Source organism: Panthera leo, chromosome D1 (assembly GCF_018350215.1).
Source record: "Panthera leo isolate Ple1 chromosome D1, P.leo_Ple1_pat1.1, whole genome shotgun sequence".
NCBI classification, from domain to species: Eukaryota; Metazoa; Chordata; class Mammalia; order Carnivora; family Felidae; genus Panthera; species Panthera leo.
In genome coordinates, this window is record NC_056688.1 from 77,000,539 (window position 1) to 77,025,474 (window position 24,936).

A 24,936-nucleotide genomic window follows, 5' to 3' on the forward strand; every position below is an offset into this window, starting at 1 on the left:
TGTATATACTTTATATATATATACATATATATATACTATATAAATATATATATACTTATATATAGGATATATACTTATAGGATATATATATATATATATATACACATACACATATATATATATACTTATATATAGGATATATACTTACTTATAGGAGATATATATATATATATATATATATATATATATATATATATATATACTTTTTTTTTTAACTGGGGTCTGGGTTTTGCCTAGCATAAAGAAATAAAGTGATTTTAACTACTGCAGCTTCTTTTTTTCCTCCCCACAGTTGGCATCAGTGGTTAAAACAGAAGTGGGACAACACTTCAAGCAGAGCATTTAGCAAAGTCTACAGCTAGACACTAATGCTAGGGTATTTTTCAAAGAAAGGTTTTAGTAGCAAATATATTTGGAAAATCCTAAATGAAATATAATTAACCTGGTGTACTAACTGCAAGACTTGTCAGAGCCTTTACTAGACATTAGTGTCCTGAAGTGGATTTGGTACTCTATAGAATAGACTAAATGAAAACTCAAGGATGAAAATAGCCTGCTTTAGGAATTTCCAGAAAACCTCATTTATTCAGTATCATTGAATAATGATCTGCTCAAAAGAGGGCTTTTTTCAAGTTCTATAACAAAAGGTTATTGAGCATACTACTTGTCCTTTAAGTACCTGTAGTTTTTATACTGTCATTGAGTTTTGTTGTAAAGAATGTGACTTTTTGTCTATGACTTTCTTTTTTACTGTGGTCGTTAAAAATGAAATCACTGAACTCTCCTCTATTGAGTGATCTCCCAAAGGCTTATTGGGGTATTGCTGGTTTGCCCCTAAGCCCTATAGTCCCAGCCTCTATATTTTTGATAAACATATTTCACTTTGGAATGGATATTTTATCTCCTTTTCATATTGCTCTCCTGACCTCTTGTTTGGTAATAATCATCCAAAAGATTGCATTAACACTGTGGTAAATGAAGACTTGGTACTGTGATGTCTTGGGTCACAGGAATTCAAAAGCAATACTGAGATGCCTGGTGCTTATTTAGACTCTGGAGCCATAAAGAGTGATGGCGCATGGTTCCAGAGGCCATGGAGGACAATTTTGCATTGCGTGAACAGGCCCAGTGGGAGTTCTGACAAAGGGAAACATGTAAGGAGTGCAGAGCATGCAGGGGCCTGGTATGGAGGGAGTAGCAGTTGGGTAACACAGAAGGAAAAGGCTGGTGTGTTCCCTGAAAAGGTGCTTTGCAGTGCAGTTCCAGTTTTCTTTAAGTCTTCCCTGTCATTGTGAACTTGGCCTTTTTTGGAAAGATTAAGTTATAGTAGAGGCAACTTTGATTTTCTCCTGCATAGAATCTTGAAGCTTGCAATGTGCCAAATCTTTAGTATGTTTGAAATGACTTGGGTTTTTGTTGTTGTTGTTGTTTTACTTTTGTCCTGAATAGTTGATAGTCTCAACTGGGTGACAACAAAATGAGTGCAGTATTCCTAAAAAAGAGTTGCCTAACATTTCTTTTTGTGAACTCAATTCCATGTAGCTTAGGGCAGTGGTTCTAGAAGTGTGATCCTTAGACCAGTAGCAGCAGCATCGCCTGGAAAGTTGTTGTAAATGAAAACTTTCTACCTCATGCCAGACCTTAGTAACTCAGCAAGTCTGGGGACTGGGCTGGTGATCTGTTTTTTTTAACAAGCCCCATTTAGTTGATTCTGATGCCCACTCACGTTTGACAATCGCTGTCTTGGAGGTTTCATTGAAAGCCTTCAGAGGGCTATGTGAATGCCCTGAAACTGAATGCAAGTTTGTGTATATGTGTCTACATGAATCCTTTGGAGGAAGGGGAACCATAATTTTTCACTAGAGTCACAGATCTTCCCCCAGCCATGTAAAAACCACCATTGAAATACCAGGATCCAGCCTCGGTGTTTCCAGTCACCACCCTGATTTAACTTCTTGTTGTTTTTCACCTGGGGATCTACAGTTTGATCTCAGGGGATGTTCACTTGCCTTTCTCGGTTTCTGAACACTTTTTGATATTGAATTAATTACACGTAGGTGTCAGCTTCCTGCCTCTTACAGCACAGTGTAAACAATTGTTTCATCACAGAAATTTCTGGCTTGGATGTCTTAGAACCAAAGATCATGTCTGTGCAACAACTCAGAGATCAGCATCTATGACTTCTTTGAAATAAATATTGAATTGTTTGTTTTAGTCTGAGATTACTTATGCTGCTGTGAAATATTTACCTCTGGATTTACGAGCAGGGAATTTTAAACGATTATACTCAAACCAAACAAAGCACTGTCAACATAAAAATCACCATTCACCTTTTCAGTGAGCAACTGTTGAGAGGGTCTGGTCTGTGCTAGTCCATGTGCTAAGTTTTAGGCACACAGTGAGACACACATTTCACCCTTCTAGTCTGAAACTGGGAAATAGGAAGGGGCAGGAATTGGGGGAGGATGAACTGTCGAACAGTTAGATATATAAATAAATAAAAATAAGAATCGTAGGAAAAAAAATGTTCTTTGGGTTAGGGTATATGGGGATGGCAATGTACATAGGAATCTTTCACAGAAAGTAGAATTTTTTTTTCACCAAGTTTATAGGATAAGAAGGAATTTTTTCCAGGGAAGAGTAGATATTAAAGTAGGTTTTCCAGGCAGGAATAGCAGTCTGATTGGAACAGAGTCATGAAAGAGATCTAAATGTGTCCAAAGGATGGTGACATTTCCAGGGTGGATAAAGTACTTGATATATATGTGAGTGTGTTGTAGGTGGGGAACAAGAAAGGAGCCTTGTAAATAGAGCTAGAAGCCAGATGATAAAGGGTCTTGTTTTCTAAGCTAAGGAGCTGAAAGTTGTGAATCTTACTTCACAATATCACTGTCTCTCAATGTTGAACTATTGACCTGAATAAATTGCTATAAATATTTAGCTGTAAATAAGTAGTATTTCTTACACGATTTTAAACCCTCTCTCATATGTGTATCACTGTGATTTTCCACACCTGTGCGGTTTTGCTCTTCCTATTCCTTTTGCTTGGAATGTCTCTTCAGAGAAAAGCGAGGCCATCAGAATTAGCTGTCTATTGATCGTGATCCTTAACACACAGCTACTGTGTGATCACATTTTGTACTAAAGTTCTCACAACAACCCTGCTATTGGGGTATGATTCCCCATTTTATAGAAGGATAAAATGAAGAACACAGAGGTCTACCACACAGCAAGTAACAATTTCTCAGCTGAGAAGTTGTGAAGTGACTTACTGAAGCAGTTTAGAGGCAATATCTACCTAGAATATGGGTTCAAGTTTAATTTTCTGTAGATTCCTGGATGGTTGCTTTGTAACAACTCCAACTGGGTCATTTTCCTGCTTAAAAAAATTCTTGAGATGAGAGAGTGGTATGATCAGGTTGTTAATGTTTGAGGAGATATCAGCAGAGAAAACAGTTAAGATGCTATTATAATGGCCCCAGCAAAAGAAACAGAGAGGAGTGTAAGCCACATTACTAGAGTAGGTGGTGAGGATTCTAATTGGTCCCATTAACTATTATGTTTTTTAGAGAGGAAGCTTGCTGTCCTTGTTTTATTATTTTTAATAATAATTTTTACATATAGTGAGCATTAATTAATACTTTGAGAATCTGTGGACCAGTTGGTGTATTGGAAATTGACCATTTAGCCTTTGCAAGATATCACTATATTCATTTTCTGTAGAATTGGGAACCCACCATAGTATGATTGTAGCAGGATTCTCACACAGAGAATTGTGACACTGAAGCTTCTCTTTCCAGGAAGCAACTTTATTTGTGCCAACATGGCTGTTAGGTTTGTACCCGAAAAACTGAACCCCTGAATACCACGTGGTGTAATTTTTTAATGTTTTCTACTTCTTTGTCTCCCATATATGGTAACACACAAGCCTGCAGTCTGATTAAATGGTCTCATGTTACAAGGTCGTAAGAGATGTCACATACGCGTGTAGCCAGGTTGCCTTGAGGGTTTTGGCTTTTTTTATCCCTTTTCTTTTCTAAGGGAGGAGACCCTACCACATGATGACAAGCCTGACCTAAAGTCAAGATGCCTGTATTTGCATCCTGACTCAGGAACTTACTGGCCATATGGCCCTATGCATGTTGTTACTTGACCATGTGTTGCCTTCTGCTGTGCTTCTTATACTGGGGTACAATTGTCACTGAAAGCATGCTGCTACATGAGAAGGTACATCAATCTAAAAGAGGAATCTTTACTCAGTGGTTTGAGAAAAAAATGATCTATCAAAACAGTCTGACTATAGAGGGGCAGGCAAAAATAGTTTCTAATAGAAAACATTAAGCTTCAAATAATTTCAGACTCACTGTTTCCCCTTTGTGTATGTCCAGGATTCTGAGAAATGGGTGGTCATTCCGTTCTGCCATAGAGGTAAATTTGGTAGAAACATTTGAGAAGCAATGATTATTTGACCCTCAGTTCAATTATCTTTTGAGTAGAGATGATGGTAAGGCTAACATTCTACATTTTTTTTTTTTTAAAGAACTAAATCATGAATTTTAAAGGATTTTGAAACTTTGAAGAATATGGGTATAAGTATTGTAAATTATCATTATACACAATAAAATGATACAAATCTTTGTTTCACAGAGATGTGTTAATAATGCAATAAAAGTACCTGGGGATGGCAGGGACACCAAAGCTTCTGCAGGTCCCTGAGTCAGATACACGGAAGAGATTATCTGCCTCACCCTGTTAAAATTTAACATTCCCAAGAGCAAGAATTCTATTTTATTTTCTGTAGTATTCCCAATGCCTAGAACAATTACTGGCCTATCCTATGTGCTCAATAAATAGTTGTTGAATAACTAAATTAATAAAGGGACTTAGAAATCATTTCTATTATGAATGAGGACATTGGTCCCTAATTGCTACTTACTCTGAGGAGCTGAGCTGGACCACAGAGGAACTGCAACAATTCATTTTGTTTATCCTCTAGCAGCCTGAGTGGTGTCAAGTATAAAGAAAACTTTATACTTTCTTTACTGAGTGGTAAGGACAGATTTTAGTCAATAACAATTATTACAGCAGGGAAGAAGGTCCAGCATGAATTGAACTCAACTTGGATTTGTGCAAGGTCACTGGGCTTTTGAAAAGGAGATTGAAGGAGTTGGGGTGGGGAGAATAGTGGGGGCTTGAGTAGAGCCAGGAGAAGGGGAAATTTACAGAAAGCAGGAAAGGCCATTGGTCCAGGTGAATCCCATCTGGGTTTATTAACCAGTTCTTGTTGAAGTTATGCCCCTAATCTTCCACAGAGACTGGACACAGGTGCCATACTATGTACAGGTGTTGGCTGAAATAAATAGGGAGCTTTCTGGGCAGCTGTGAGCCTTCCCATGCAGGAACCTAAGGGGCGGGGGGGGGGGGGGGGGGGGGGGGGGGGGGGGGGGTTGAGCCGTGATCTTAATGATCCGCTCTTGCATGTAAAAGCTATGCTATTCTTTTTCAAACGTTTTAACATGGAGGGATGTGGTGGACAAAATAATTTGTGCTGAGAGTCTGCTGTGTTTATAGGCCAAGGTGGAGGCCCAGTCAAGAGGAGGGCTCAGAGGAGCCTGATGAGAGTTTGCTCAAAGAGAGAATCTATGTCAGTAGCCTCCTTTGCTTTTCCTTGGAAACCAACATAATTTTGGTTTTTATAGTTTTACCTCCCTTAGGGTAAAAAACACAGAAAAAAAAAATCACAATAAACAGAACTTGTCTCCTAAAAGCCTAGAGCCGAGTGGGCTGAAATCTTTTACTCCTTGTTTCATTTTCCCTTGACTCCACCAAATGCCTTCTAGATCCTTCCAGAGAATTTCCCTTCAAAATGGAAGGCAGCCCTAAATCTATTTTCACTAATTCAGTTGATTAGGAGAAGCAATATGAAGAGAGGAAGAAGATCCAAGAAAAGAGATCATCCAAGAAAACACACCATGAGATGACATTAAGGTTTATTTTTAGCTTGTTGGTTCTCTCAGTAGATACTGGCCTTCTTAGCACAGTTGTCCGAATTGTTATCCTTCATCAGTGTCCTAACTCTCCTTCTAGTGGAAAAGAGTTTTTGGAAGAACTTGACAACTTCGTAGAGGTTAGGGATCAAAATAAACAGAGTGGTAGAGGGAGACAATAAATAATAGGCATAGAAGGTTCTGAATTCTTAGGTGCTGTAATCTGACCCGCTTGTTCTTTAGACTGAGGTCTGGTTTTAGAATTGTACCATTGACAATGTTTGGTTTTTATAATGTTTGTTTATTTATTTATTTTTGAGAATGAGAGAGTGACTTTAGGGGGGGGAAGAGAGAGAGGAAGAGAGAGAATCCCAAGCAGATCTGTGCTGTCAGTGCAGAGCCCAATATAGGGCTCAAACTCACAAACTGTGAGATCATGACCTGAGCCAAAATCAAGAGTCAGACGGTCAACTGACTGAGCCACCCAGGTGGGTGTTTTTCTTTTTTTTGTTTTCTTTCTTTTTTTTTTTTTTTTGACCTTTGAATTCTATGTAAATGTAGGATGTTTCTGGTAGTAAATGAAATTATTTTGTAACCTGTCTGTGCCTAAAATCTTCCCTTGGCACAGAAGACAGAAGAAATTCTTTCTCATCTGATAATTTGTTTGAAAGAATGATTTGTCAAAATAGTTTCGATTTCACCCCACCTGGATTCCCCATGTGTATTTGTTCCCAAGGATTACATTGTCCAAGGCTTCAATGCAGACAGAAAAAACATGTTTGTCTCTTCATTACTTTCCCTCTTTGGCACCTGCTTGTAAACACTCATTAAGAGAGACAGGTGTTTCAATAAATATTGACTGTCTAAGCAAACTGTTTAATTCTAAAAAATCTCTTTGTCCTCCTGAAGCTGGGTTCTTCCATTCTCCTCTTTCCTGTTCTCCATCTATTACCACTCATATTCTAACACTGGAATTAGAGGCTCAGTCCTACAAAGGAAAAAGTAATCATACCATCTGGAAATGGACAAGATCTCAGAAAATACCTTCTACAACTCCTATACTTTACCAAAGAGAAAACAGAGGTCCCTGAAGGACAAAGGTTTTTTTTTTTTTTTTTAAATCGCAGCTCAACCAGATTCAAATTTAACACATGTTTATGCATTTCTTAGTAAGAAACAGACCCTATAAAGATGCTGTGGGAGACACAAAGATACATAAGACCAGAATATGCCTTCTGAATGAATAAGGAAGATAGAAAAGTATGTTCACAGCTCTGCATACAAGGTAACATAAAGGAAATATAAAATTAAAGTGGAAGAGGGTAATTTTTTTCAGTTGAGGGTGAAATTTTGTTACACGATAAAATAAATATAACAATAGAACATGTATGGCCCAGTGTTAGGCATTTAGCAACTTGTAAAACATAACTGTTCCACTCAGGGATGCAGAGGCCGCTAGAACATAACCCACCCTCTCACCTATAAGCAGATATATAAAAACAGAAATCTAGGGTTGCTGGCATCAGCACTGTAGCCTCTGTATGCAGTAAAATTCTCTTTGGATAGCAAGTATTTCAATATTTCTAGATTTTTTATTTTCGCCACTGGTCAGAATCGTATTGATTTTGAACACATTTAATCACTAAGTAAAGAAGCATGAGTTATTCATGGCAGAATGTAAACCAACTTGGTTAATTTAGGAAGCTATTCTGCTTTTTTGCTACTCTTGTTTTCTAACCCAGAATGAATTGTTTTCTCCATCTGCATTAGAACACCCAAATTTGCACAGCCTATAAATGTGGTCTGTGACCAAGCCACCTTCATCAAGTGTCAAAAAAAAAAAACAAAAAAACAACCAAACAACTATATCCTTTTAATAATAGTCACTGAGGGGCGCCTGGGTGGCTCTGTCGGTTAGGCATCCGACTTCAGTTCAGGTCACGATCTTGCGTTCCGTGAGTTCAAGCCCCGCGTTGGCTCTAGGCTGATGGCTCAGAGCCTGGAGCCTCTTCCGATTCTGTGTCTCCCTCTCTCTCTGACCCTCCCCCGTTCATGCTCTGTCTCTCTCTGTCTCAAAAATAAATAAACTTAAAAAAAATTAAAAAAAAAATAATAGTCACTGAATATTAACACCAGATTTACTGATCAGGGTTCAGGGAGAGCTTAGAGTGTTAGCATTTCTGGCTTTGGCTGGCCAATGTACTGATCAAATCCATGAGAATTTGTGTGAGAATTTAGAATTCAAGAGGAAATCCTCAGTGAACAGATGAAGGTGTCAGCTTACAAAGAGCTCAGGACTGGTGGTAAGGATTTGAGTACATCCTGAAAAGATGGGTCAAGGGAATTCATGAGATGAAATGAATGCTATGAAAGATGAAAAATACAGACACAGTATGAACAAGAACAATGATAATAGCAGCTAATCATTTTTGAGAAATTACTACATGATAAGCATTGTGTTATATGCTTACTCAAATTATCAGATTATCCCTGGAGGTATTTTTTTATCCATACTTTTCAAATGATAGGACCAAGGTTCAGAAATGTTAGGTAAATCTACTACAGTTGCAGGGATGGGACTAAGGTGCAGGTGACTCATTTGTCTCCATTTGCCTAGAACTTTCCTAGGTTTAGCACTGAAAGTCACCTATCTCAGGGACTCCCTCAGTACTGGGACAACTGGGACAACTGGTCACATTAACTGGCACCTAAAGCTTCTGGATTCCAAAACTTAGGCTTTTCGTTGGTATGTTATGCTGCTTCCTCTGAGGGGGAAGAAAGCAACAACCAGAGATGGAACCTTAGAAAAACTGGAGACGTCTCCACACAGGGTCCTTACTTGTTGGACCATATCTGTATTTGCCTATTTTATCCCCGGTCCCTAGCACTATGTCTAGGAAAGAGTAGATGCTCAATAAATATAGTTGTAGTTAGTAAATTAATGATTGGTGATTAGTGATTGGAGGAATAAAGAGGTAAGAAGATGAATAGAGCACTGTCATACCCCACAAGGGTCAAGAAGAGAGCATTTAGACTGAAATAACAAATATTGTAACATTTTTTTTTTCATTTTTAAATTTTTTTTTAAATGAAATTTATTGTCAAATTGGTTTCCATACAACACCCAGTGATCATCCCAACAGGTGCCCTCCTCAATGCCCATCACCCACTTTCCCCTCCCTCCCACCCCCCCCCATCAACCCTCAGTTTGTTCTCAGTTTTTAAGAGTCTGTTATGTTTTGGCTCCCTCCCTCTCTAACCTCTTTTTTTTTCCTTCCCCTCCCCCATGGTCTTCTGTTAAGTTTCTCAGGATCCAGATAAGAGTGAAAACAGATGGTATCTTTCTCTGTATGACTTATTTAACTTAGCATAACACTCTCCAACTCCATCCAAGTTTCTACAAAAGGCCATATTTCATTCTTTCTCGTTGCCAAGTAGTATTCCATTGTGTATATAAACCACAATTTCTTTATCCATTCATCAGTTGAAGGACATTTAGGCTTTTTCCATAATTTGGAGTTGTTATAACAAATATTATAATTTATTAAAGGGTGATGATTTTGCAAACTAAGAGTTGTGAGAAACTTCAGGATTTAGGCTTCAAAGAGAGGGTCACATGGAAGCTTGCAAACATTTAGGAGAGGGTGAAGATGTGTAAATGCAGGTAGCTGCTAATGGTGGACCCTGAGGAAAAAAAGACCTGGATCTAGGGAATGGCTTAGGAAAGGGTGAGCCCAAACAAGGTGTTTTTCTTTTTCCTTTGCTTAAAGAGAGGGTCTGCTCAGTTAAAGGAAAAAGGGAAGACTCATTGGAGAGTAACAGAATTACACACTGATGGTAAGAGACACGCTGTAGGAAAGGGTTTCTTCCTGGAGGAGGCTGGAACAAAGAGGAGTTAACACTGGAGGGACGTTGGAACTTCTTCCCAAGAGGTACATAACAGCATCTCAAAGAGACCAAGTTGTAGCTTACTTTTCTTTTAGTCTTTACCTTTTCAGGCTGAACCCCTCATGTTTCATTAAACTGACATGAGTTTAATCCCTCTTCATGCTGATGGAGCTCTTCTGATGGTTCCAATGTGTATCAACCCCATCTTTAATAGTCTGTGTTCTAGTTTGGGACCTGAAACTTTCTGTGCAGGTTAAAATTTCATTAGCCTTGTATTTTGCAAGCCACTTCAGACCTTGGATTTCCTGTTTTGTTTTTTGTTTGTTTGTTTGTTTGTTTTCCACTTAATTTTGCTGATGTGCAGTGTGTATATTTTTCCCTGTCATTTTCTCACTGCCACTGTAAAAGAGGCAATGTTACTTTAGCTATGGGAGAGGCAGCTGCGCTCTATCTGGTCTATCATTAATAAACCCCCAAGCTCTGTTCTCATTTCCAAGCTATTAATGTCTGGTAATGATTTCCAAGTCAGAACACACACAGCTGGATATTCAAACCCCAGGTTAAATTTTGTTTTCTGACACATCACCTGTTTTGAGTTTGAAAGGAAGACTAGATGGGATATGAAAGTTATTCAAGAAAGTGGAATATGGGATAATGAAAAAATTGACCTGCTACCAAACCCCTGACAAAAATGTTTCTCTTGATCTCTGAAATCAACCTGCAGAACTTTTAGCTCCTGAGGCAGGTACCATTACAGTTGTTATGCTATTAAAATTTCTGCAGAGCCATTTTTCTCGAAGGGTAGGGAAACTGTTCGAGGCTACGTTGGGATTGGTTTGATTGCTGCTGATATAAACATTTCTGAATTGTGTTTTCTTACATGCCCAAATAACCTAAGAACCTCAAATTAAAGAACAAAGCAGATTGACTAGGCACAACCAGACTTTTTTTAAAAGCAAAATTGAGTATAATAATAACAGCTTTCAGAAATTGTGAAAATGTCAATGCAAGAAAATTAGTTCTAATGTAAGCTTAGCCATAGAATTTTATTGAGGAAATTCTCATCTGAGCATGGAACATTTAAATAATGAATTTACAAGGAGAAACACAAGGAAATCACAAAAAGCCATTACTTACAATAAGAAAAAACAAGTACACTTTAATGATTATAGATTTGAGTGTGGAATATTTTGCCTGATTTTTGTTTCATTGCCTCTTTGTCATTGGAGGCCTGTCAGATGATTTTGGTAAGTATCATGGGTGAATGTGTTTGCTCAGCAGAGAACAACAGTTGCAATATGTAAATAGGGTGCCTCCTCCCTTTGGATGCCTTGGGATATGTATAATAGATTAAGTTGGCTTTGTGCAGAGCAAACAGGTCTGTATTACCAAGAATATGAATGATGTGGGTTTCCATAATTGCTAACATCTGGCTTTCCATAAATCTGTTAAATTGCATGGAAGCTGAATTAGATTTCTGTGTCATAAGTAAAGCAATTACATGGAACTTTGTAGACAATATGGTCCTATATTCAACTGCAAAATCCTTTCATTTTGGAGCAGCAAAAGCAAATCCAGGGTTTTTTTGCGCACACTAGGTGTGTTTTAATTGAGAGAGAAACACTGCCAATATGCTTACAACTTTGTAAATGAAAAAAATAATTAAATATTAGAAAAGCATGTTATAGTTGGCCATTAATTGCCAATTTAGAGAGGATTTCAGAGAAGACCTTAAGTTAAAGATTCTTTTGCAGCTACTGGTTGGAATCTTGAAATTACTCTTCCAGACATTTTCTGAAGTGCTTTGTTAATGGGCCTTCCTCTGTCCTTGTCCTCATGCATTTGACAGGAAACTGGAGTGGGGAGGGAGGAGGGAAGGTTGCCTTCCTGTTTCAGTGTGGTTACTATTTTGCCATATTTATTATACTATAAACCAGACTTATGGGCTTCCCCAGATGAAAACTTAACAATAAAATGTGTTCCCTGAAGGGGAAGGTTGTGGTTCTGTCTTCTGCTTTCTGAACACCCAAGAGACCAAATTTTAGTGAAATCGGCTTTATAATAGTAATGGTCTATAAACTTCCCGGATTAAGTTAAGTGAAAACATTGTACAACCACAGTGCTTTCTATTGTACTCAGCACTGAGAAGAGAATAAGGAAAAAAGATTTAGTCCTTGTTCTCAGTGAGCTCACTATCTATGGAGATGGATATATTAAGTGTGTAAGAGCTAAATGCAAGGATAGCATTGTATATAGAGTACAGAGTCAATAGTGACTGTTTCACAGAATGAAGAATGGTGATGCTTGATCTTGATTTTGAACATGACATAGGAATGAAGATATCATAGGAAGGGAACTGCTTACTTTGTAAATTAATTTATACACCAACCCATTCCATGCAGACTAAGAGGAAGGAGAGAAAGGAGAGGGAGAGTACTCCCATAATGAGAAAAGGCATAGAGGAAACAACATGGACTCTTTGTGGATAACCCATTGCTTTTGAACAAAAAGGGGAAGAGACAGAAGCTAACAACTGGAATGTTAGATCAAGGCTTATATGCTGGGAGCTTAAATCATCTATTATAGACATCAGAGGACGACTGAGAGATGGTAAGCAGGGGTGTGATATGGACAAATTTGCTTTTTAGAACACCAGTCCCTTGCGGAAGGTATTTAGAGCAGTCATTCTCATCTGACTGAACAGAGCCCCAATATCTGGATCCTACTTTATACACCAATTAAATCAGTCTCTAGTGGCGGTGAGCCCAGGTACCAGTACTTGTTAAGAGCTCCTCAAATGTGTCTACTGAGCCCACAATTGAAAATCATTGGATTAGAATGAGAAGTCGCTGGAGTCAGGAAGACCAGATAGGAGGCTAATGTAGTAGTCAGGGACTGGTGTGAAGATTTGAGTTAACACAGAGTTCAGAGAAATCTGAATATTTTTTATGATTCCATGTGTTATCTATCAAGTTACTCTCTATCTGTATCTCCCAGACATCCAAACTAGAGTGTATATGTGATTAGAGAAGAGTAAGACCAAATATTTTCATTGCCACTTTGAGCAAAAGCCAAGGAGTGAGAATAATGCAAACATATCAGTTTAGTATTGTTCCAAGATAGGATCTGCCACCAATGTTGTCACTGCAGTGGGAGTTTAAGGAAGTGACTGATTACTATGAATTGGCATAATATTGGGAGATGCTTAATTGAGGAGGTAGGGCTTGAACTTTGTCTTAAATATCCACATTCTTTACATCAAGAAATATATGAGTTCTTATGTTATCTACAATTTTTAAAAGACCAGAAATTCATTGGGTATTGTTTTAAACAGGGGATAAATAAGTGTCAGAGAGGCTAAATAATGTGACCAAGGACATACAGTGATATGTAAAATGCCTTTTATGTAGTAAGCACTCAATTAAATTGAGAACTTGTTTTCAAACATGGGTCGCCTGACTCCCGCATCCAATGCCACTCTTAATTGAGAAGAGTTAGAAGAAGAAGACTTGGGAGACAAGAAAGGTTTCCAGGTAGGAGCACCATATGGTCAGATGTGTGGAGAATAGGATGGACACAATGGAACAGTAAAGACATAACTGAGGTCAGATTGTAGTTGACTGGGAATCTGGGTATTGTAATTTGGGTTCATTTCCACAGTTTTTAAAGGAGGAATCATGGGGTGCCTGGGTGGCTCAGTCGGTTAAGTGTCTGACTGGCTTAGGTCATGATCTCATGGTTTGTGAATTCCAACCCCTCATCGAGCTCTCTGCTGTCAATGCAGAGCCTGCTTCAGATCCTCCAACCCCCTCTCTCTCTGCCCCTCCCCTGCTTGTGTGCTTGTCTGTCTCAAAATAAATAAATAAACTTAGCAACAACAACAAAAAGAGGAATCGTTGTTAATTAACTAAATGTCTTGACTGAGACTACATTTAATGAGACAAAGACAAAAATAAATCTTGGAATAAAGTATTTGAACTCTGTAACATTTTCCACTTTGTACCTTTACTGTGAAGCCAAATTTTCCAACAGTGCATGCAGTCAGTAATAGAAGATAGGTCATTTATTTCTCATTATTTTTAAGTCAGAGTAGTTGCAAAATTATAGAAAACTTTGAGTAATTATGTAATTCTCAGAATTTCAAGTAAGGATACTAAAGAGGATCCATATAAGATCTTATGCTTGGAAGTGAGTTGCAATATCTAGAGGGTTAATAGTTGAAAGTAGATAAAACCACAGAACATTCTAGTATTCTGAAAGATGACTCTAGACCTTGAGTTGGTTCAGAAAAGAGCTCTAGAGCATGTGTTACAAGGCCCAGGATACCACCTTTGCTTCAACGTGGTACTAGATGTGTGACCACTTATTCATCTCTGTGCCTTAGTTTCTTATTTTGTAAAACGAAAGTAACTATTTCCATCTTTGCAATTATATGACATAATTCCTGGAAAAGCTTCAAAAAACGTTGACACACTATATAAGTATAAAGCACTAACAGTAAATATATATTATGCCTTTAAGCACTATTGCTTTGAGTACTTTAGGAGAAAATGCCACTTAGAATTATTTTTTCTTTAATTTAGCTCATAACCCTTAACCAAATGCCCACAACCTATACATATTTAACATGAAATTTAGGAAGTAGAGTAAGTTAATTCATACTGTTCTTTTTTTTTTACGTTTGTTTATTTTTGAAAGAGAGAGTCGGGGGGAGGGGCAGAGATTAGGGAACAGAGGATTTGAAGTGGGCTCTGAACTGACAGCAGAAACCCCAATACGGGACTTGAACTCACAAACCGTGAGATCATGACCTGAGCCTAAGTCGGACGCTTAACCAACTGAGCCACCCAAGCACCCCAATCTATAATGTTCTTATTTTAACTTACTATAGGGATTAAACTTCCTGATCAGATGCCTAACAATAGTTATCTATATGTTCTTCTAGTGTTTCTCCTTGTCACCTACATAAGGACAATGTCTTAAATGTCATTGTTAACATTTATAATACCTAGTGTTCAAAAAAACCTTGTGCACAGAAGGATCATCTGAAGGATATTTGAAGGACATAGCACTAGATTGACCAGTGGAGTACAAGACTATGATAAACAAATGACTGATATCTTTAAATCGTGTAAAGATTGTCACAAATAAGAAAACTCAAGTTGACTTTTCTTGAGTGGTCTAAGAACTAGCACCAATAAGTAGGAGTTCTAGGAAAATATATTTCATTTCATTTAAGGAAGACATTTCTAAAAGAGTTATCCGATGGAATTGGCTGCCTTTTGAAGTAATAGATTGCCCACTGGGAAGAGGCTCAATCCAGGACTGGACAGCTATGTGTTTGAGATGTTAAGGTCACTCAAGCTTTGAATGTCTGGGAAAGCTGACTGGATTTTTGCTTTCCCTCCATATTTAGCTGTCATTCAAAAACCGTAAAATATATGTGTGTCTTCCATCCTCATCCATGCTATATGTACCATAGCTCTAAGATGTTTTTTTTCTGGGGACAAAAATGCTTCTGACCATTAGGATGGAGAGGATTTGATTAGGCAAGACAACTACCAAGAATTAGTCCCTCTTCTTTCACACTTGGCCCCAGGATCTGGGGGAGTCTGATTGGTTCAAGGTTGCCCTAATTGCCCACTTATTCCTACTCAGTGGATGATCTATTCACACCTTTTCTAAAAGACCCAGATCTGTATAGGGTGCATCCCCACTGTTAATGAATTAGGACTGTTTATGGCCTCTAGATGGTACAGCTCTCAAGAATATCCTAAAACTGGATTAGAGCTGCTACTGGATAATTTAGTAATTGGAGTCCAACAGCTGCAGGTTTGAGTATGAGACCTGCCACCTATTAGCTATATGACCGTAGGCATGCTATTTCATTTCTATGAGCCTCAGCTTCATTATTTGCAAAATATAGGAACAGATTTTCCTACACAGAGCTGCTTTGCAGAGTAAATGAGATAATGCTTGTGAACAGCTTGGCACAAAGTAAATGCTCAGTAATATTAATGCTATTGTAAATGACTATTTTCTAATCACAATCTTGGCTAAATTGTAAAGCTCTGTGCCTTCTTTATTGCAGACATTGATGAATGTGCCTTAAGAACCCATACCTGTTGGAATGATTCTGCCTGCATCAACCTGGCAGGGGGTTTTGACTGCCTCTGTCCCTCTGGGCCCTCCTGCTCTGGTGACTGCCCTCATGAAGGAGGACTGAAGCGCAATGGACAAGTGTGGACCTTGAAAGAAGACAGGTGCTCTGTCTGTTCCTGCAAGGTGAGACTAATACAGTGCGGCAGGAATTGTAACTGTTCTTTTCCTCCCTTCACTCTTCTCTTCCACCCCACCTCTTTCCCCCAGGCGTTGACTTGCTGGTCTCCTGTAGTTTCTGAAAAGGCTTCTCTCATTCTAATCCATGCTACAGCTAATGATGATGCTGAGTGGCAGGCAAACCTGTTTTGAATTGATCATGCCATTAGTGAGAAGTGAGGTGTGCAGTTGAGAAGAGACTGCAGAGCACAGGGGGAGTAGGGCAGAGAAACCAATGTTGGTGCTCCCACCGAGAGCCTGCAGTGCCTTTTAGGTTGGTTGGGTGAGAGATTTAATGAGCTCTCATTCCACACTTACACAGACTTGCTGATTAAAACTACTCTTTGCCTGAAATGATCACCTGCATGAACTTGCTTATTTTTGTGGTAACATCATCCAGAAAAGCAAGGCACATAGGCTTGCTTCCCGCGGTCAGAGATAGGTGGACCTCTGTTCTGAACAAATGGAAATGATAGTATGAGACCTTCTGATAAATGATGTCTTCTTTCCGTTCTCACTGCTGGGCTGGCTATTCCTTACATTAAGTTGTTTGGAAGTGAGTTTAATGTTTATGAAAATAAGCCTGTCATCCCCCGGTTTTAGCTTTATGCTTTGCAAAATGGGCCTATTAAAATGTTTGATTTCCTTGTGCTTTATTTTTTCTTTTGTTGATCTTGCTTATTCATTTTCCTTTGAAACTGCTTTACTGTAGCTCTTGCATTGTATTTTTATGTCTGTGGATGGGACTTTTTAATCTTGGGCTTTATGGGCATGGGAACCACAAGAAATGACTTGTTTAGTAGTCTCTTAGGGAGCTGGTGTCCTGATAAATTCAGAGAGCTCCCTGGGAATAGAATGGAAACGAACCTTCATTCACCTGTCTTCAAGTCTACCACACCTCCAAAGGACCTGGGAGCACCCATTTAGGAGAGCTACATTACCAAGTGTTTAGATCATTACTCCATCATGCTCACTTTTTACCTTATACATGCATCTCGTTCAACACATCCAAACACAGGTCCAGTGACCCCATTTACTGAGCACCTCCTCTGTTCCAAGCACCCTGTAATTTAAAAACAGCATCACACTTAATTCTTATAGCACAGCTTTGAAAGATAAAGTTTCTGAGTTTTAGGGCAAGTAATGTACCCTAAATATCACAATACATAAATATCCAAGCTGGGACTTGAATTCTAGTAGTTTGCCCCAAATTTCATTGTTTTCTTATTCTGCCACAAGTCCTATAACTCTCCACAGATGATATCTGCTCATGTATTTAAAACTGATTAAATAGGCAATCTAACCTGATTGAGCTCAAACTGTAACCTTAGTACTATATTAGTGACACAAAGGGCAAAGTTTTTAACAGAAAGAAAAGCTTGTTGTGGTTTAAAATAGTTGAGAAAGGTATATAGAAAAGGTTGGCAGTTAGGTCTCCATTCAGCCAGCAAAACAAGAAGGAATTCCTTTATTAGTGCTTTTCTAGAAAATATTGTTTTTCCCAAACTTACGAGGATGATCACAACCTGACCTGGAAATCCTTTTTAGGATTTGCAGAGCCCCAGTCTCTGGAATCAATAAGAGATTTTTGTTGAGTCTTGAGTACTGTGTGAAACCAAAATATCTTTTTCAGTTTTTGTTTTATTTAGGCCCATGGGAGGGAACTTAGCAATCATTAAAACTTCCCAAAGTTTCATTAATTAATTATGCTAATAATCCAAGCAATATAAGTTGATTTATTCTGCTTTGACTCTTTAAACTCTTGCCAAAGTCAGAGGATTAGACTGAAATTCCACAAAAAAATGAACAATCCTTGTAATCTTATATTGTTAATGTAATGGCACCTCTATCACCACCCCACCACCTTATGAATAAAATACAGGGAAGATTTCCTTCTTTGTTTCTTCGTTTTCCAATTGCATTTATTACTCATTAATAGCATAGCTTCCAAGAACTTGTGGAAGGAGAGGACAGCTTTGATTTAGGAGATAAATTAAAGGGGTGCCTGAGTGGCTTGGTGAGTTAAGTGTCCATCCGACCCTTGGTTTTGACTCAAATCATAATCTCAGTTTGTGAGCTTGAGCTCTGCATTGGGTTCTGTGCTGACAGCAAAGAGCCTGTTTGAGATTCTCTCTCTCCCTCTCTGAACTGCCTCCCTAGCCCCGCTCAACTCTCATGTACTCTCTCTCTCTCAAAAGAAATAAAACTTTTTTTTAAAAAAAGAAGCTAAGTTAAAAAAAAGCTCTAAAAAGTTCTTTAAAAAAGAAACTAAATTAAAAACCCTAAATCAAATTCTGTAGATCATTCTCAAAAAAATGAATTTGTGGCCCTGCTTTTTTCTATTATTTGCATCTAGAAGTATTTTAATCCAATTTCATAAGCAGTAGCTCCAGCACATAAGCATCCAAATGGACTATAATGGCGTCACCATCTTTGAGGCTAAGAAGTCAAGACTGAGACAGAAATACTGGCTGTTAAACCATACTCTTGTTTTCAAATTCAAATAAAACTAAATCACATAATAGCAGAATTATACAAGCCAGCAAAGGGTCAAGGTTTACTATTCAAAGAAGCAGAGTCAAAGCAGTCTACAGATTCAGGGAAGTCCCTAGTATTTTTCATAAAACTAGAACAAATAACCCTAAAATTTTTATGGAACCACAAAAGACCCCAAGTAGCCAAAGCAAACTTGAGAAAGAACACAGCTGGAGGTATCACAATCCCAGATTTCAGATACACCATAAAGCTATATTGATCAAAACAGTGTGGTACTTGCACAGAAACAGACATAGGTCACTGGAACAGAATAGAGAGACCAGAAATGTATCCACACTCATATGGTCAGTTAACCTACAACAAAGGTGGCAGTCTCTTTAATAAATTATGTTGAGAATATCGTACAGCTACATGCAAAAGAGTGAAACTGGATCATTTCCTTACACTTATATACAAAAATAACTTGAAATGGATTAAAGAACGAAATAGGAGACCTGAAGCCATAAAATTCCTAAAAGAACATATAGGCAGTAATTTCTTTGCCATCAGCCTTAGCAATATTTTTCTAGACATGTCTCCTCATGCTAAAGGAAACAAAAGCAAAAATAAACTATTAGGATTGTAACAAATAAAAGCCTTTGGCACAACAAAGGAAACCAGCAATAAAATGGAAAGGTCTACTGAATGAGAGAAGATATTGCAAATAATATATCTGATAGAGATAATATCATAATATATAAAGAACTGATACTGATCACCAAAAATAATCTGGTTAAAAATGGGCAAATATCCATTGTGTATATAAACCACAATTTCTTTATCCATTCATCAGTTGATGGACATTTAGGCTCTTTCCATAATTTGGGTATTGTTGAGAGTGCTGCTATAAACATTGGGGTACAAGTGCCCCTATGCGTCAGTACTCCTGTATCCCTTGGATAAATTCCTAGCAGTAATACTACGTGGCAATGAGAAAAAATGAAATATGGCCTTTTGTAGCAATGTGGATGGAACTGGAGAGTGTGATGCTAAGTGAAATAAGCCATACAGAGAAAGACAGATACCATATGGTTTCACTCTTATGTGGATCCTGAGAAACTTAACAGAAACCCATGGGGGAGGGGAAGGAAAAAAAAAAAAGAGGTTAGAGTGGGAGAGAGCCAAAGCATAAGAGACTGTTAAAAACTGAGAACAAACTGAGGGTTGATGGGGGGTGGGAGGGAGGGGAGGGTGGGGGATGGGTATTGAGGAGGGCACCTTTTGGGATGAGCACTGGGTGTTGTATGGAAACCAATTTGACAATAAATTTCATATATTAAAAAAAATGGGCAAATATCTGAATAGACATTTTCCAAATAGGACATACAGATGGACAGTAGGCACATGAAAAGATGCTCAGCATCATTAATAATCAGGGAAATGCAAATCAAAACCACAATGAGATATCACATCATACCAGTAAGAATGGCCAGTATCAAAGAGACGAGAAATAACAAATGTTGTCAAGGATATGAAGAAAAGGAAACCCTTCTGTACTCTTGGTCAGGATGTATATTGGTGCAACCACTGTGGAAGTTACTCAAAAAATAAAAATAGAAATACCCTATAATCCAGTAATTCTACTGGGTATTTACCCAAAGAAAATGAAAATGCTAAGTTGGAAATACATATGCACTCCTGTATTTATTGCCACATTATTTAATGTAGCCAAGATATGGAAGCAAACCAAGTGTCCACTGATAGATGAATGGGTAAAGAAGATTTGGTATACATATGCATGTATGAAATGTTGGAATATTACCCAACCATGAAAAAGAATGAAATCTGGCCATTTACAACTACATGGGTGGACCTGGAGAGTATTAGGCTAAGTCAAATAAAGATAAATACCATATGATTTAACTCATGTGGGATCTGGAAAAAAAAATGAACAAACAAAAAAAGAAACCTCATAATAAAGAGAACTGATGGTTGCTAGAGGAGAGGGGGTTGAGCAGATGGGTGAAATTAGAGATAGAGATTAAGAGGTGTAAACTAGTTATAAAATAAATAACATGGAAATGAAAAGTAGAGCATAGGGAATATAGTCAATAATATGGTGATAATATGATATGGTGACAGATGATGACTATACTTATTGTGGTGAGAGTATTGAGTAATGTATAGAATTATAAAATCACTATGTTGTACACCTGAAACTAATATATTATTGTATGTCAACTATACTTCAATTAGAAATTTTAAAAATGCTCAGGTGATCAGGAGAAAAAGTGGCAGCATCATGAAATTCTCAGGTAGTTTCAGAAAGAGCCACCTTCATTCAATGATGACCAGAAAGAAAAACAAACAAACATGGGAGTTAGGCATAGATATTACAAAAATGGGAGTGTGGAGTACAAATTAAGAATACGTACTTGAACAAAATTAGATCATACATGTGAAGAAACATTTAGATAAAACTTCTTTAGACCCTCAAAGAAATTAAAGCAAGAATTCCAACAAGATAGACAAAAAGGCAAGAGCATTAAACGAGAAGGAGAAGGAAAGCGGCTCCTGGAGAATGAATTGAGGGGAAAATCTCTGCACTATGAAGACTACCTCAGAAGCTTTTTGGAATCAAACCAGTACTGCTGCCACAGAGATGAGGGGGGAAAACCCACTAAGTATGAAAGGGAAAGGTGGAAAAGAAATATGATTACGTGACAGATATGGAAGCTGACAGTAATGATTTAACACGTAGTGGGTTTTCCTGAAGAGAACACAACAAATGCAACAAAACCAATTTCATAGATAAAAGAGAAGGATGACTGATTTGTACACCAAAAGGATTCTCTTACTATAACAAGACCAATCAGTGTAAAGCCATCAGGACCAGTACTAGTGCCATAAGCATCAGGACAGCATAAGGTCAGTGTATCCTGGGAAATTTCAGGTTGGCTTCAGACTTTCCTCCAAAACTCCAGATGCCAAAAGACAGTGGAAAAATTATTTGCAGACTATGGTAGGGAAAGTCTTTGAGCTAGGCACTCATAAATACTTCTTATGTTGTAGGCTTTAGTTGATGGAATACATATTAAAAGAAGAATCAAAGAATGTAGGACTATGAAGAGAAAAAAACTATACAAGCCAGATGTCAGAAGCCACTCAATCTCATACACGACCAGTGTTGTCATATCATAAAGAGATTAATAACTTCTTTATGATGCTTAAAATTGTCCTTCAAAGAGAGACTATAAATGAAATGTGTCCTGGCATGCTAAAGGTGAAATTGGTGCATTTTTCCCTAGATTATATTAGCCACTAAAGTGCTTTTATCTTCTTATTTTGACCCAGTGTTTAATTTTGACCCAGTGTTTATATTATCCAAGGACAATAAGCCTCTTTAGATAGTATTCAAAATAAATACTCTGCTATATGATTCCTGTATTATACTTGGAAGATGGAATATCATCTCCCTCATTTAGACTTAGAAGAAAGTTGAATTTAAACCTAGACAAAGCCAGAAATCAACCTTTTTCACTCTACTCTTATTCCTGGGTTCTTTTCTCTTCCCTTAAACTCCTTGGAATATGCAACTTCAAGGCATTCCACCAGGAATGAGAAGAACTGGATTCTATTCCAGGCATTGCTAGTAATTGGCTTCGTGACCTTGAGCAAACAACTTAGCATCAGAGCCTTTTTCCTCAGCTGTACAATTGGCTGGATGATATCAGAAGTTCTTTCTGTCTCTAAAATTCTGTAAGTCTGGAAACTGCTAGTGACATTTATGCCCTCAGTATTTCTCTCTCACCCTTTCCAAAATGTTTTAGTTTGTGGCTTAGTATCATTATTCATATAGACCTTTCAAATCCTTTCCAGGATTTTCTTTTGTTTCTTGCCAGCAGCTGGCATTTCTACATTTACTTTACAATAAGTATTATGTATACATTTCTTTGCATATTATACATTGAAATAGGATTAGTATGTCATCATGTACAAATTATTCTTTCAAATTCTCTACACTACAAAGAGTGATAATTTGGGTCAATTTCATATTTGAGGGTTTAAATATTTAAATGGTTTAAAAGTAACCCGGATTTCACAACATTGCATTTTTCCACAAGGTTTTCAGCTATTCTAACACCTGCTTAAAAATGTCAGGCACTTCAGGATGTCTGAATATCACTATAGAGCTGAGTACACCAGCATTAGTCTTTTGAGTCCATTAATTTTATGTATATAACAGTAGGAATTTTTCTTAAAACATAAGTTTTACATGGAAAGGTTCAAACCTATGCTGAATATTTATTGCTTTTGTATTCTGTCATCTAATTGTGTTATTTTATATATTTTAAATATGAAATACAGCATGAAAATTATAATGTTAAATTATTTTAAGTATATTTATTTATTTTGAGAGAGAGAGAGCGAGCAGGGGAGGGGCAGAAAGAGGGAGAGAGAGGATTTCAAGCACAGAGCCTGATGTGGGGCTTGAACTCACAACCATGATACCATGATCTGAGCCGAAATCAAGAGACAGATGCTTAACCAACTGAGCCACCCAGACACCCTGAAAATTATTATATTGAATCACTATTATATTATTAATATTATGTTAATATGATAAATATTCAACAGAAAGGATTGATAAATACTAGAAAAAATGGTAAACTTGGAGTGAAATCTTTCAAATTCTTTCCCTAGTTTTTGGCTCTCTATATAATTTTTTTTTAATATTAGATTTGAGAGAGAGAGAGAGTCAGTGAGTGAGTGGGGGAAGGGCAGAGAGAGACAGGACAGAATCTGAAGCAGGCTCCAGGCTCGGAGCTGTCAGCAAAGAGCCCAAAACAAGACTCAAACTCAAGAACTGTGAGATGATGACCTGAAATGAAGTCAGACACTTAACCGACTGAGCCACCCAGGTGCCCCTGGTTCAATATATAATTTATGGTCAGGCTTACCAGGACAAGAACCTGCAAGATAAAGAACCTGCAATAAATAATTAGGACATCCATGAAAAAGGGCGTTTAAATAGGTACTATTGAATGATAGTACATAGTATAGCCCAAATAATTTCTCCTGTAACTTAGCCACATATTATCTGAAGTTCTGATAAGATTTAGAAAAGTTAATATGATTTATAAAGGACACATGGAAATTAAGACAACTGGTGGGGAAGAGAGGGTGGGGGGAACAATGTTATTGGATAATTCTGTATAGATACGGTTTGGCAATCTCTTCCTCAGCCCCAGGATCTTCCTTCTGTCCTAAGCATGGAGGTAGAAATGAGGGAACATTTCTTATAAGTATCTGCTCATACTTTGAAAACAACCTCATGAAGTAAATATTATTATTACTTTACAGAAGAAATAAGAAACTCAAGTTTCACACAAGTAAGTGGTGGCAGTAGACCTGAAACCGAGATATCCATGACAAAATTCCAAGGTCTCTAGTTAGAGAAATGGGTTCCCAGCCTTACTGCTCCACATGGGTGTGGTTCTGTGAACTCTGCAAGATTCTTTATGTTTCTGAGCCATGTTTTTATCAGTAAGACTGGGTTAATATCTGCAGACACATTTGCTGTGAGAGTGAATTAAGATCAAGATAAATTTGAAGTACCTAGCTCAGAGACTTGCAGAGAGCTGTCTCCATGACTAATCACTTACCAAAGAAGACTCAAAGTTCTTTTAAAGGCCTCTTTCCCCCTTGAGAGTCAGTACACCAGGTTAGCTACTAGTGTTTCATGCCAATTGAAAAAGAAGTCTTGAAACATGTCCACAACTTAATGGAGTTCGGCAATAACAGTAGGCCCAAATGGATTTGGGATTTTTAGATGCCATGTGCTTCCTTAACAGTGACAGTAATTTTATGCATCTTTAGACCACTTAGTTGATTAGGCCCAGAAAGATTGCTAAATTACTTGGAACCCATGTTCTTCTAGCATTATCCAGACCACAGAGTGAAAAATGGTGGTCTCTTTGGGCTTGACCTCTAAATCTTAGTTATATCCCAGTTTCTTTTCACAGATACCCATCTGTGGCTCTTCCATTCATAAATTTGTCCAGAGCCTTAGGAGACATCTTTATTTTCTACCTGTGCTACATGGGAAGATAGAGAGGTCTCAGGTTTTTAACTTCTTGGAAACTGCAGCATTTTAGTATGAGTGGTCATATTATATTGTTGGTTATGGAGATGAATAGACAAATGGATACACAGTCACCTGACATGCCCTTGTAGTCATGAATGATTTGTTATAGGGACATGGAAA

The 24,936-nt window shown here is 37.7% G+C and overlaps 1 protein-coding gene across 3 annotated transcripts in view; it reads left to right on the forward strand.

Moving 5' to 3' along the window:
- NELL1 (neural EGFL like 1) overlaps positions 1 to 24,936 on the forward strand; it is an 876,810-nt gene that overhangs the window by 840,201 nt on the left and 11,673 nt on the right. For all 3 annotated transcript variants that reach the window (XM_042906351.1, XM_042906353.1, XM_042906352.1), the window contains one exon: positions 15,967 to 16,160. In XM_042906351.1, the coding sequence (XP_042762285.1) occupies positions 15,967 to 16,160 (194 nt within the window). The remainder of the gene's footprint in view (positions 1 to 15,966; positions 16,161 to 24,936) is intronic.